The 12,572-nt window shown below is 33.0% G+C and overlaps 2 protein-coding genes across 2 annotated transcripts; one reads left to right on the forward strand and one right to left on the reverse strand.

Annotated features, from left to right (window-relative positions):
- Positions 1-7,106: 7,106 nt before the first annotated feature.
- Positions 7,107-9,392, reverse strand: tfpi2 (tissue factor pathway inhibitor 2). The gene is made up of 5 exons (XM_051137553.1): positions 9,208-9,392; positions 8,870-9,040; positions 8,492-8,671; positions 7,846-8,022; positions 7,107-7,731 (listed from the first exon to the last, which is right to left on the reverse strand). The coding sequence occupies exons 1-5, from the start codon at positions 9,281-9,283 to the stop codon at positions 7,631-7,633; spliced, it is 705 nt and encodes a 234-aa protein (XP_050993510.1). The 5' UTR covers positions 9,284-9,392; the 3' UTR covers positions 7,107-7,630.
- A 1,664-nt stretch (positions 9,393-11,056) lies between these two features.
- Positions 11,057-12,046, forward strand: gngt1 (guanine nucleotide binding protein (G protein), gamma transducing activity polypeptide 1). Its single transcript, XM_051137556.1, has 3 exons — positions 11,057-11,150; positions 11,246-11,344; positions 11,492-12,046. The coding sequence occupies exons 2-3, from the start codon at positions 11,249-11,251 to the stop codon at positions 11,615-11,617; spliced, it is 222 nt and encodes a 73-aa protein (XP_050993513.1). The 5' UTR covers positions 11,057-11,150; positions 11,246-11,248; the 3' UTR covers positions 11,618-12,046.
- Positions 12,047-12,572: the final 526 nt, after the last annotated feature.

Genomic DNA, 12,572 nt, shown 5'->3' on the forward strand with positions numbered 1-12,572 from the left:
TACTTTTTACTCAAATATATTGTTGTATGAAAAGTATTTGACCATGGTGACTATGTAAATCACTATATACTTTAAACTATAGGGTAGAGTGGGGGAAACGCCCCCCCTTAAAGACTGTGTTATTTTGTTTTTGTGAAACAAAATTTAAATGTGTTCAGAAAAGTTATCATAGTTTTAGTGACAATGACATAAATTATAAACAAAGTATGAAAAATGTCCAGAGTTTGATTTTTTTTTTTTTTTCGCTTGTTATGCATTTTATTGAAATAGAACAGTATGACAGGAAAGTGTTGGGAAGAGAGAGAGGAGGAGGATCGGTAAAGGACCTCGAGCTGGGAATCGAACTCGGGTTGCCGTGAGTGCAGTTGCACTACACGTCAACACACTAATCACAAGGTTATTGGCGCCAACATGTTATTAGGTTTTTAACAAAAATTTAATTTGTACCAAGGGGGCGTTTTACCCCACCTATTGGGCAAAACACCCCCATGGGTGGGGTAAAATGCCCCCCCTAGTCTGACAGAGCTATTTGCTTTAAACATTTACAGCAAATTCTGAGTACAGGCAGTTTTAGCTTAAAATTAAAAAGAAAATAATCATGAAATTTTGTTAGCTAATGCTAACTGGCTAGCTAACTAGCTACCTGATGCTAACTTGAGGTATTTTTTAAATATAAAATCAAAATATTTTTATTCAACCAACTAGTTAGAATTCACTTGATGGAAAAACAAAGGATTTGATGTTCAGAACAGAGTCCCTACAGTAATTGCCCATTGCTCCCTGGGGTCGTTATATCCCACAGACCATGTTTGAGAAAAAAATCTGTCATTCTGAAAATATACAGAAAATATAATTATATTTTTTATTAAATAACACATACTCCCTATCTACAGGCCCTACTTTTCTCATATCATCTATAACTGTAATGTAACACTTTTTTCTTACTGCTGAAAATTATATAATTTACTGTGAAATCCGTTTTCTCTCTGGTACATCACGAGTGTAAGCTTCATGGTGAAAACGTCTACATCACTGTAGTCCACAGTCACAAAAAAAATGTATCTTGATTTCATCTTGTGGTTATTTTTGGAAAAACAGTAAGACTAACTTATTGTTTTTCTCGCACATATTGTGTTGCCATATCAATATTCAATCAAACAATTAAACAAAAAAAAAAGACATTTTCCTTAGGGGTGCAGGTGTGTATTGTCTTTTCAATAACCATGTCTTTCATAAAAATGCATGATTATTTAAAAAAACATGATCTTAATACAATAGCATTCATCAGTTCTCAGTTTCAGGTTTGATTTGATTGTTTCTTTTGGATCTTTAGATGTACATGCTACAAAAGTCTGAATTTGCAGGGAGGAAAAATGCCTTTGGGGTGACTGCCATTTATTTCTCACCAGCATGTTGCTCATGAGGTCTGATACCATCTCTCACAGTGGGTGAACTGAGAAAGTTTAAAGGTTCTGCTGTAGTTCAAGGAACTGGAAAATTGATGTCAAACTTTGTATGTGCAACGAGATTCAAAATGATGATAAAGGAAAGAATAAGCAGCAAATTTGAGGAAAAATATCAGTCCTGCTGTGATGTCCACAACGCTATAATCAAAGCTGACTGATTTTGACATCCTTTTAACCCACTGTTAACATCGGGTTAATATTACATACCTTTAGTGATGCATTCACAAAAAATATTAGTGTTTACTCGGATTTAGTTGTGGTTTGATATAAACACTGCGCATTTGAGCGTTCTTCAAAGCATAGCACTATTTCATAGTGCTAAAACAATGTGACACCATGACTCTTACATGAACCAAACACCCTGTCTCCTTCTGATCCACCTCCTCACCCATCTGTGCTTCTGTGCATAAATTCTCACACAGACAGGAAAAGATTTGATAAGCATGAAGCAGCATATTTATGACACATTAAAACTTTCAAAGGTTGATATCTCTATGGCTCAGAAGGACTAAACGTGCCCTATTCAGAAGCATGAGATTAAATGCTCTCGTGTCTGAGAGAGGTGTGCGAATCTCTCCATTGGAATGATCTCCATTTCTTCTTTGAAGACAGAATGGCTTTTACCTTTTACTTTGAATACTTCTTTTTAAGCAGACATTATAAATTTAGTTTATCCCAAGCCCAATTTGATGTTTTAAATGTAGAGTTTATTAATCACAACAGTAATTCCCCTTATTATATATTGTTATCCTTATCAGTCAGTCACATTCTAAAGAGATGGTTTTCAAAGTACAGTCTGACCTCAGTTAAAGGTTAAACTCAGCAGGAAACACAAAGACAGGCCGTCCTTATTTTCCCTCACAGTGGCTATCAGAGCAGAACACCAGTCTGCTCATGCCTGAAAGAAAAACTATAAGAGCCATACATGCCTCTCACAGGAGAGAGGACGAAAGCAGGCCAGCGATATGAGGTCACATCATACCTTTTTTCTAAGCAACTCTGGTCTCCTCTGAACATTGATAATTCCATTAGGATCGAATGTCTCTTCAGCACAAACTCACAGTGACCCGAGGAGACGTATGATTGAGGTGGTAGCATATTGCAAAACACTGTGTTATGGACCTCTCAGTGACAGATAATGTGGCAATTGTTGATGTCTATTATTTCATCTGATTCTAATCCATTTGGATGTGCTGTCGCACACTCCACCCGTGATATCATTACTTTGTGGGGCCTTAAAAAGGAGAAATTGGAGTGTAGTTTCCATAACAAACCACTTATGATTATGCTCGTCATCACGTCTAATGTACGCTCAGCCAAACTTGGCATGTACGTTGCAATTTGTCACAATGCCACTTACACTCCCCGAGGCACTGAGCAAATGAGATACAGGCCGTGTTGTGTTAGACGAACCCCAACAACTCCACAGTTATTTCTTTTCGATTCATGAACTGCTTATCATGTATGGGAGGTGATTTTGGTTACTCTTCCCTACATATGCATTGAAAATCTGGTATTTTTTTTAGATTTAAATGTGCCATTGATATTTATAATTAATTAGTAATAGTGAACTTGTGATTGATTATTTCTAATTAATAGATATGAAATATCCAAGGGAAATAAATACTACAAGAAAAAGTGATTTTAGTTCTTTTTCCCTTTCTGTGCATTGAAAATCTGGTATTTTTAAATATTTAAATGTTGATAAAGATCAAATTGTATTTTTAAAAAATACAAAACAGAAATAATCATTAATTATTAATAATATTATAATGACTTAATGACTGAATGGTTGTATTTTTAAAAAATACAAAACAGAAACAATCATTAATTATTAATGATATTATACTGATTCATTATTTATAATTAATACATATAAAATATCTAAGGATATACATTTTTTTGGTTAGTTTATATATTATTGAAAATATAACAAAAAAATCACACATATTGTCACTTTTATCCATCTAAAATGTTTATTTCAGTGGAATAAAAAATCCTTAATATAAATAGATATTGAAAAATAGATATAGAAATAATAATTAATTATTAATAATGACTTAATGATTAACTATTAATAATTAATACATATAAAATATCTAAGGATACAAATTTTACAAGATAATGTTATTTCAGTACCTCTTCACTTTCTGTGCACTGAATCTGGTATATTTTAATATTTAAATGTGGAAATAGAAACCTTGTATTTTTTTAAAAAATACAAAACAGAAAATCATAGTGTAAAATGAAATTTGTTTTTAAGATTCTTGCATCAAAAAAATTGGATAGATAGATAGATAGATAGATAAAAATAAAAGTGACAATCTATCTATCTATCTAATTTTTTTATTTCAGTGGAATAAAAAATCCTTTATATCCTTAATATAAATAAGTTTAAATATAATTATTTAATAATAATTAATTATTAATAATATTATAATGACTTGATGATTAATTATTCATAATTAACAGAAATAACATATCTAAGGATATGAATTCTACAAGAAAAGGTGATTTCAGTTCCTCTTCACTTTCTGTGCATTGAAAATCTGGTATTTTTAATATTTAAATGTGGAAATTGTATAATAAAATTGTATTTTTTTAAAATACAAAACAGAAAATTATAGTGTAAAATGAAATTTGTTTTTTTATGATTCTTGCATGTTTTGGGTAGGTTGAAAATATAACAAATGCATCACATATTGTCACTTTTATTAATCTAAAACTCTTACTTTAGTGGAATAAAAAGCATTAATATACATAGATATTAATATTATAATTAATAAATTAGCATTAATTACTAATAATATTATAATGGCTTAATTATTCATTATAATTAATAGATATCAAATATCTAAGGATACAAATTCTACAAGTACACAGTAAAGAAAAAAAAATCAAAGTTGTAAATGAAAATAAATTTTGTAGTCAAAAGATTATTGGAGTACTTCTACTTTGAAATGTTACACTTAATTCAATGTGTTACTTGCTGTTTCTTTGTAATTATTTGTCATTATTTGTCATTTCTAAGTGTTTTGTTAATCCTACAACAAGTTTTTTTTTTTTTTTTTTTTTTGTTGTTGTTTTTTTGGGGTTTTTTTACAGTGTACTGTGACCGAAAATTAAATACATAAATAAATAAATAATCAACAAAACATTTTTGGAGCTCATCTAAAAAGAAATCGAAATTTCAGACAACCTGTAACTTATGAGGTGTTCTGCATTATTAAACATGTCTTATTCGGTTTTGCCGTCTCTGCGAAAAACTGTCACTTTCAATTTAAAATGTGTCATTGCAGAGAAATGAAAGTTCCAGACTTGTGATTTACATAAAGCACACCTTTGCTGATTGACTGATTATTTATTTCATGGGAGTATCCTGCTGCTTCTTAGCAATCTCACATAAAATAAGACTTTATTAAGCTGCAAATTCAGTTGGGCTGCTGTGCAACCTGCTAAACCTGCTGAGAGCCAACAAATCTCTTTTTAGTATAAAACTATTAACCTTTGCAGACTTCAGCACAGGACATGCAGACTCTGCGAAAGACGTACGATTGTAATCTAACTCCCTACATAACTGAAATGAATTCACAGTGAGGCTAACAGAGGGCCTGCATCTCTGGAAACTGTTACTGGAGGAAATGCTGCAGCTTATCAGAATGTATTCTAAACATATCATAGTCCAATTATCACAGGAAGTTAGGTTTTTAACCTCAAGGGAGGATGTTGCATGCTGTGTCTTTAACCCATAAGGTACATATTTAGAGAATTTTTCCCTTATTTAGGGAGGGCAAAACAGCACTTTCTAAAATGCAATAAGACAACTGAAAATATTAAGCTGTTGAAATGCGTTTTAAAAAGTAACCTGTGTACCTTTAACAATGTAAAAAATTACCGTGAAGTGTCACACCAAAGGAATTTCTTGAAGAGTTCCTGTAACAGAGCATTACACTGCATGAATACAGAACTCCACCTTGTGGTTGTTTTAGCCATCCTGAATATGAAGCCGTTGACTGCGTTACAGCACGGGACTGACACTTGTTTGTGGAATATTAAGATTCCAAGTATGTTCATTAGAATTTCATTGTTGCTTTATTGATCTTGACATTTAATTTAATTTGTGTCTGTGACAGACGCCTCAGGCTACTTCACGTCTAGACTGTTTATATTTATCTGTTATTTACTTGATTGATTAAATACACTAGGGGGCGCTATATATAGACCTGCAAACAACGGTTCATAACCATAACAAATTCTATAGAACGACATGTGGCCCTGGACCACAAAACCAGTAATAAGGGTCTTTTTTTATTTAGCTGTATACATCATCTGAATAAATCATCTTTCCATCGATGTATGGTTTGTTATGATAGGACAATATTAGGCCGAGATACAAAAAAATCTGGTATCTGGGGGTGCAAAAAAATCAAAATATTGAGAAAATCGCCTTTAAAGTTGTCCAAAATAAGTTCTTAGCAATGCATATTACTAATCAAAAATTAAGTTTTGATATACACTGTTTGGAAACAAAAGTTTGGACTGTTGTAGGAAACGTGAAGTCCCTGATAAAGCCACCCACTTGGCTGATGCTTTTCATGCAGCATCTCTCAGCTCTCGTCAGGTTTTGTGCACTGATCCAGGGCTCCCACTTTAAGGGGCCCAGGCACAGGAGCTATTCATCATTAATGAACAGCAGAAATTAGCCTTGTTAGTTGTAGCAGGACAGAAACACTTAAAAATAGTTTAATCCTAATTGTTCCTACACTGCCCTGCAAAAGTTTGGAAACACCCCTGGCAAAGTGTGGTTTTGGACAATATCAGTATAAATCCTTATCGTTTTTTGGTGCAAATACATTAAAGTAACTTGACATTATCATTGAAGACCAGCAATAAAAATTTCATTTTGATTACATAATAATGGCAATATATACATGTCAAAGTCAGACATGCCTCTTTGCCAGCTGTGATGCCTGGTTACTGGTTTAAACTTGGCCCAGGTTTTTAAAAGATTTTTGGGTCAGCACACCTTAACAGCTTCAACAGTTGATTGCCAATTAAGTTTAGAATACAATGAATTTAGGCCCAGATTATGCAGAGCTGTAATAGCTGCTAATGGTGCATAATTTGATGAATTGAAAATTTACGTTTTTTCTATGTATAAATTGTTTATGTAATAAAATGTGTTTTCATAGTTTGTGTTGTCCCTTATCAGTGCAAAATTATTAAAAATTAAAAAGGATTCATGTCAATATTGTCCAAAACCCCACTTTTCTATGGCGTTTCCAAACTTTTGGAGGTCAGTGTATTTGCAAAATATCTTCATCTTTAAGAAAATCGATCATTTTGACCCGTACAATGTACAATGTATTGTTGGCTATTGTTGGCTGTTGCTACAAATATACTCGTGTTACTTATGACTGGTTTTGTGGTCCAGGGTCACATATATTGCTTTCATTTTTCACATAGGATGTACTTTCACAGAGATAATGTAAATAACATAGATGGTACTGCATTTTGGAAACTAGAATGGGTGTACGGGTGATTATGCTAGCTGATATTATTATTTCTGTGATGATTTTTATGTGACAACATGAATCAAACTGATTAGAGAAATGATAATGCAGACAAAAAAGTCGTAAATGATTGTATTCCAGCTTTATTTGTCATTTTTTAGCTTTGATATCAAGTGTCATTAAAGTCATGAAACCCAATATGATTTGACTGAAAATGTATATTCATGTATTTTTTTAGATTAAGCTTTTTGAAATCACTATCATGTTCTAAACATGTTCTGGCTGAAGAGAGAAAAATACTACATTTAATATCTGGAGTATAAAACATCAGCATATTAAATACTGTTGTTTATTACTGTCAGTTAAACATTATTTTGTCGCTTACACAGTGTTAGACTTTACATAATACTGTATGTAATAATACAAATAATTAAAAATAGTACATTTATATTTTATTAAAAAAGATTTTACAAATGCATGAAAATACATGAAAATATTAAACTAAAATATAAAACAAATCTTTTTAAAAAACAATATCAATATCATATACACAGAGAGTGAGATGTGTATGAACTGCTGCCTTAAACTTCAAAAAATCAGTGCAATCATATTTGTCAGTAATACAGTGCCAACGACCATATTCATAAACCATTATTTGGCCGACTTCTCTCTTGGTGGCTGGGCCTTTTGTCGTCCTAGGAATCCTTTGGGAACTCTTACAGACTTTTTAGAGGGAGTCCAACTTTTGCTCCCTGAGAACAACAAAACACCTTGTTAGACATTGAAAATAAAGCTAAATAATAATAAAGTCTTGACTTGATAAAGTCTCATATTAATACAGACAAACCTAAGGTGATCAAACTTACCATTTTTACCACAAACATCCATGCAGCTTTGTTTGGAGATGAAGTTATTGTTGCTTCCTCCGCATCCAGTGTATATGAACTCCTCGCATGTCTTTGTGGCAAAGTTGTAGTAATACCTTGGTATGGAAGCTAAGCACTTTCCTTTGTCCAAGTTTTCAGTACAAATCACAGGGATTGCTGAAAAAAATAAAAGACCACAAAAATGTTTAACTTTTGATCTTTTCTAGGAACCTCAGATATGTTCTAGGTGAAACCAGGGTCCATTAACTAAGCAAGGCAAGAGACTGGAAACCATTTAGACGTGATGCTCATTAAACAAGCTTGTTGTGCTGATGATTTGGAAAGATGAGAATAAAAATACCTTAATGTGTTCCAATAAAGACAATTAGGGTTGCAACAAGTAATGTCCTCTTCTATGTTCCGCTCATCAATTTTATTAATGCTATTGACTTTCCCTCACCAAATGTTTATCAAGATTAAAACTGTATTCCTGCTATTTTTCTGAAGATGGCAAAACACTTTCCAACTATTTTGTCTTTAAATACATGTGTATGTTTTTTTTTTTTCATTTGCTTTTTAAATATTATAGAACGCAAATGCCTAAATGAAAGACTTTTTAGAAATGCTAGTGTGTCTCAACACTTACTTTTAGGAGGTCTGCAGTATTCCATACATTCCTGAAGGTTTTGAAAACTGTTGGCATTCCCTTTGCAACCACCATAAGTGAAAGGCTCACACTGCATGGAGGTCATATTGAAGAAATAACGCTTGAAGAGGCCCCGGCAGGGCCCCTCTTCCTTTTGAAAACGACAGATCTGGGGGATTTCTGTTGTGTGGAGAAGAAAGCATGTTAAAGTGAGCATTTCGCATCGTTTGCACAAATAGAGTGAACAAAAAAAGCTTCTGATATATTCTTTTCAACCACCTGCCCTCGAACTCGCATAAAAAGTCAATTTATGATGCTATGTGAATTGTTTACATAGCATATGTGTGTATTCAGAGTGGACGTTTAAGATAAACGTACTTGGTATCCTGAAGCATGACTTCTTACATTCCATAATAGACTTAAAGTTGTTTGCGTTTCCTCCACAACCGCTATAACTGAATTTTTCACAGCTTTGGGTGATTGTATTGTAGTAATAGCGCTGGATGTCGTCATTACATGTTCCTTCTTCCAGCTGCAACAGGCAAACTTCTGTTGGGAAATAAATTACGCATTAAAAAAAAACAAAGATAAACCTCACCCTATATTCACATGCAACTCCGGTTTCAGTGTCAGGTTTCAACAAAACAACGCATCTGTTTCGCCCATTTTACTACAACTTTGAGGAAGGCATTAAAAGAGTAAAATGTTATCATTACCTTTGGGTTGTAGTCCGACGGCGCTTTGCAGTACAGCAACAATAAGCAAAAGACCTCCAAGCATATCACACGCCATTGTGATAACTAGACTTTGGATTTTAAGTTCGCGTCTGGTATGTTACTCGCCTGACCAAGTTTCTAACTTGACTTCTTCCCATCGTTGCCTTATAAATGGAGAATTTTTCAGGGGTGGAATTGGAAGGGCGGGCTATACTTAGTCATTTCCATGACAATTCCACGCAGTTCTTCAGCAAACTACGTCTATTCCCAAAGTAGGAAATAAATAATGACTTCATATTTCATGACCTTGGAATTATATCAAATCCAAACTTACTACTACTACAACCTTTATACTATAATAATATTAATAATAATTATAAATAATCTGTAAATAAAAAGATTGTCGGAGTATATTTTAACTCAGAAATACTATTTCTACTTTTTTTTGTTTAATTCACTCTGTTATTCGCCTTTCTTTGTATTTGTGCTTATAAATAGTATTTATATACATTTTATTTTTAGTAAAACACAATTTCAGTGTAGCATTACAATGTGTATGTGTCTATAACAATATAACGTATTATTATATAATGATAGTAAACAAAAATGACTAAGAACAATTTTTAAAATATCATTAAAGAATTAGTTCACTTACAGAATAAAAATTTCCTGATAATTTACTCACCCCTATGTCATCCAAGATGTTCATGTCTTTCTTTCTTCAGTTGAACAGAAATTAAGGTTTTTGAGAAAAACATTACAGGATTTTTCTCCATATATATCTTCAATAGGAGCCAAAGAATTGAAGGTCCAAATTGCAGTTTCAATATACCTTCAAAGGGCTCTACACAATCCCAGCCAAAGAATAAGGGTCTTAGCTACCAAAACAATCTGATGTTTTCTGAAAAAAATAAATAAATAAAAGATATATACTTTTTAACCACAATTGTTCTTCATGTGTGTACTTCGGTTCAAAAATGTTAGGTAGGGCGAAAAACTTCATCTCATTTTCTTCTCCAGCTTCAAAATCGTCCAACCTCGTTGTTTTACCTTTTTTGGTAAAGGGCGTTTGACTTTATTTGCGTGTTTACTTTGTACTTCTGCCTGTGTCACACATTCACACATGACGTTTACGGGCTAGTGCAAGATGAGCATTTGTGGTTAAAAAGTATAGAAATTTTAATTTTTTTTAGAAGATGACCAATCATTTTGCTAGATAAGACCCTTATTCTTCGGGCTTGGATCATGTAGAGCCCTTTGAAGCTGCATTGAAACTGCAGTTTGGACCTTCAACCTGTTGGGCACCACTGAAGTCCACTGTATGGAGAAAAATGTGGGGGTTTTTTTCCTCAAATACATTCATTTCTTTTCGACTAAAGAAAGAAAGACATGAGCATCTTGGATGACATGAGTAAATTATCAGGAAATTTTTATTCTGGAAGTGTTTGTATTGTATAATGGCTGTTATATAATGATACAATTAAATGATGGATTCAGAAAATTCAGCGTTTTCCCAATGTGACCAGGAAGAACAAATATGAAAATCATTTTTGGAGAGAATATGCTTGTCGTATCTTGGATGATGCGTTATCTAATGTGACAGGTCAGGGGTAAACATGGATTATCCTGTAATACTTTCTATGTCCCCTTGACCTACATTGCAATCCAAAAATCTTCGGGAGAATACCTTAATCAATTTCATTATGTCTGGGATACGTTTCATTTGTTATGTAAATACATACTTTGTTGAATGTGTGGTTGTTCACAAGAACACCTGAGCAGAAATTTTTTAAGAAGACTATGGAAAGATAAAATAAGAGTGCTTGTTTTAATGAGATTAAGAGATTACAGTGTTTATACAGATTACTTTATAAACCAGATTGAGAGAGGTGCAGAATCTCTGTCCATTTTCACAGGTGGAGGAGACCTCATCGTAAGCGGCAGTAAGTCTGGTGATCAGCAATATATTGTAGAATTAAATATCTCAAACATAAATTCCCTACCACATGTGATGTGATCGTTTGATTTGATTTCTCAGAAAATGCCGGTCATAAATGTAGAAGATCTGACAGACCTGGATAAGGCTAAAATGGAAGTTACCCAGCTCAAACTTGAGGTGAAGCTTGAAAGGGCGAAGGTAAGCATTTAAATCCACTCATTACACAAAATTACCTACATCAAAGTTGGATGGGCATTATTGGTATGTTGGTTTGCTCTTTTTTGTTTGTTTGTTTGTTTGTTTGTTTGTTTGAGTGTCGCTTCAATTACTTTTTTTTTCCATTAGGTGTCCAAATGCTGTGAAGAGATTTCAGAGTACATTCAGGGCGGAGCAGATGAGGATCCTTTGATCAAAGGCATTCCAGAAGAGAAGAACCCATTCAAGGAGAAAGGTGGATGTGTCATTTGCTAATGTGGACAGAGAAACCTCCAACTTTTGCAGTTTAGTGTTCAGTGGACACCTGCTAAAATTTAATCATAGCTGGAATCCACTCTGCTACCTGAAAAAGGACAATCACAAACATGGATAGATGTTCAATTAATTCTAAATGGCTTTGTTCTTCCTTGTAAATGAGTCCCCAGGATCTGGACCCTGATATATTGTGTATTCCTCTTTGAGTGTTGTAATAAACGAGACTACCATTGTGCACTGATCACCAGAGACTTGCTTGATGGACTAATGCATGTATTTCTTCCTTGGGCAGTCAGCCAAAGGGTAACATCTGTGTGAAAAAACAGGGTGAAAGTGAAATGTTTGAGCTTGTAATTCACATGATAAATCAAGGCTTAATTGGTGGAATATTTTAGCTATTCAATAAAACCACATTACTTGGCAAAGGGCCACTACAGTTTCTGAGTGAAATTTTTGTCATCCCAAGACATTAGAAATTTACAGAGTAAACTTTTCTTTTTCTTTTTCTTTTACACCAAGTGTAAAAGGAGTCATAATATTTGGACACACTTTCTTGTTAATTACAAAATGTAGCTACTACGGTAACTTCCAAAATACCATACTGTACTACTAGTCAAAAGTTTTTGAACAGCATCTCTCTTCTGCTCACCAATCCTGCATTTATTTGATCATAAGTACAGCAAAAACAGTAACATTTTTAAGTTTAAAAATGGTTTTCTATTTGCATATATTTTAAAATTAATATAATTAGTATAATGTAATTTATTCCTGTGATTTCAAAGCTGCATCATTGCTTCAGTCACATGATCCTTAAAAAATCATTTTAATATTCTGATTTGCTGCTCAAAAATATATTATTATTATTATTATTATTATTATTATTATTATTATTATTATTATGTTGAAAACAGCTGAGTAGATTTAAAAAAAAAAAAAAACTTTGTTCATCAAAGAA

Source organism: Labeo rohita, chromosome 19 (assembly GCF_022985175.1).
Source record: "Labeo rohita strain BAU-BD-2019 chromosome 19, IGBB_LRoh.1.0, whole genome shotgun sequence".
NCBI lineage: Eukaryota > Metazoa > Chordata > Actinopteri > Cypriniformes > Cyprinidae > Labeo > Labeo rohita.

Excerpts from the sequence above, each read along its gene's own strand:
- tfpi2 (XM_051137553.1), bottom strand. The coding sequence starts at position 9,283 with ATGGCGTGTGATATGCTTGGAGGTCTTTTGCTTATTGTTGCTGTACTG. Across the intron at positions 9,041-9,207 it reads CGTCGGACTACAACCCAAAG|AAGTTTGCCTGTTGCAGCTG; the intron begins GTAATGATAACA and ends ATTTCCCAACAG. Across the intron at positions 8,672-8,869 it reads GTCATGCTTCAGGATACCAA|AAATCCCCCAGATCTGTCGT; the intron begins GTACGTTTATCT and ends TCCACACAACAG.
- gngt1 (XM_051137556.1), top strand. The coding sequence starts at position 11,249 with ATGCCGGTCATAAATGTAGAAGATCTGACAGACCTGGATAAGGCTAAA. Across the intron at positions 11,345-11,491 it reads TGAAGCTTGAAAGGGCGAAG|GTGTCCAAATGCTGTGAAGA; the intron begins GTAAGCATTTAA and ends TTTTTCCATTAG.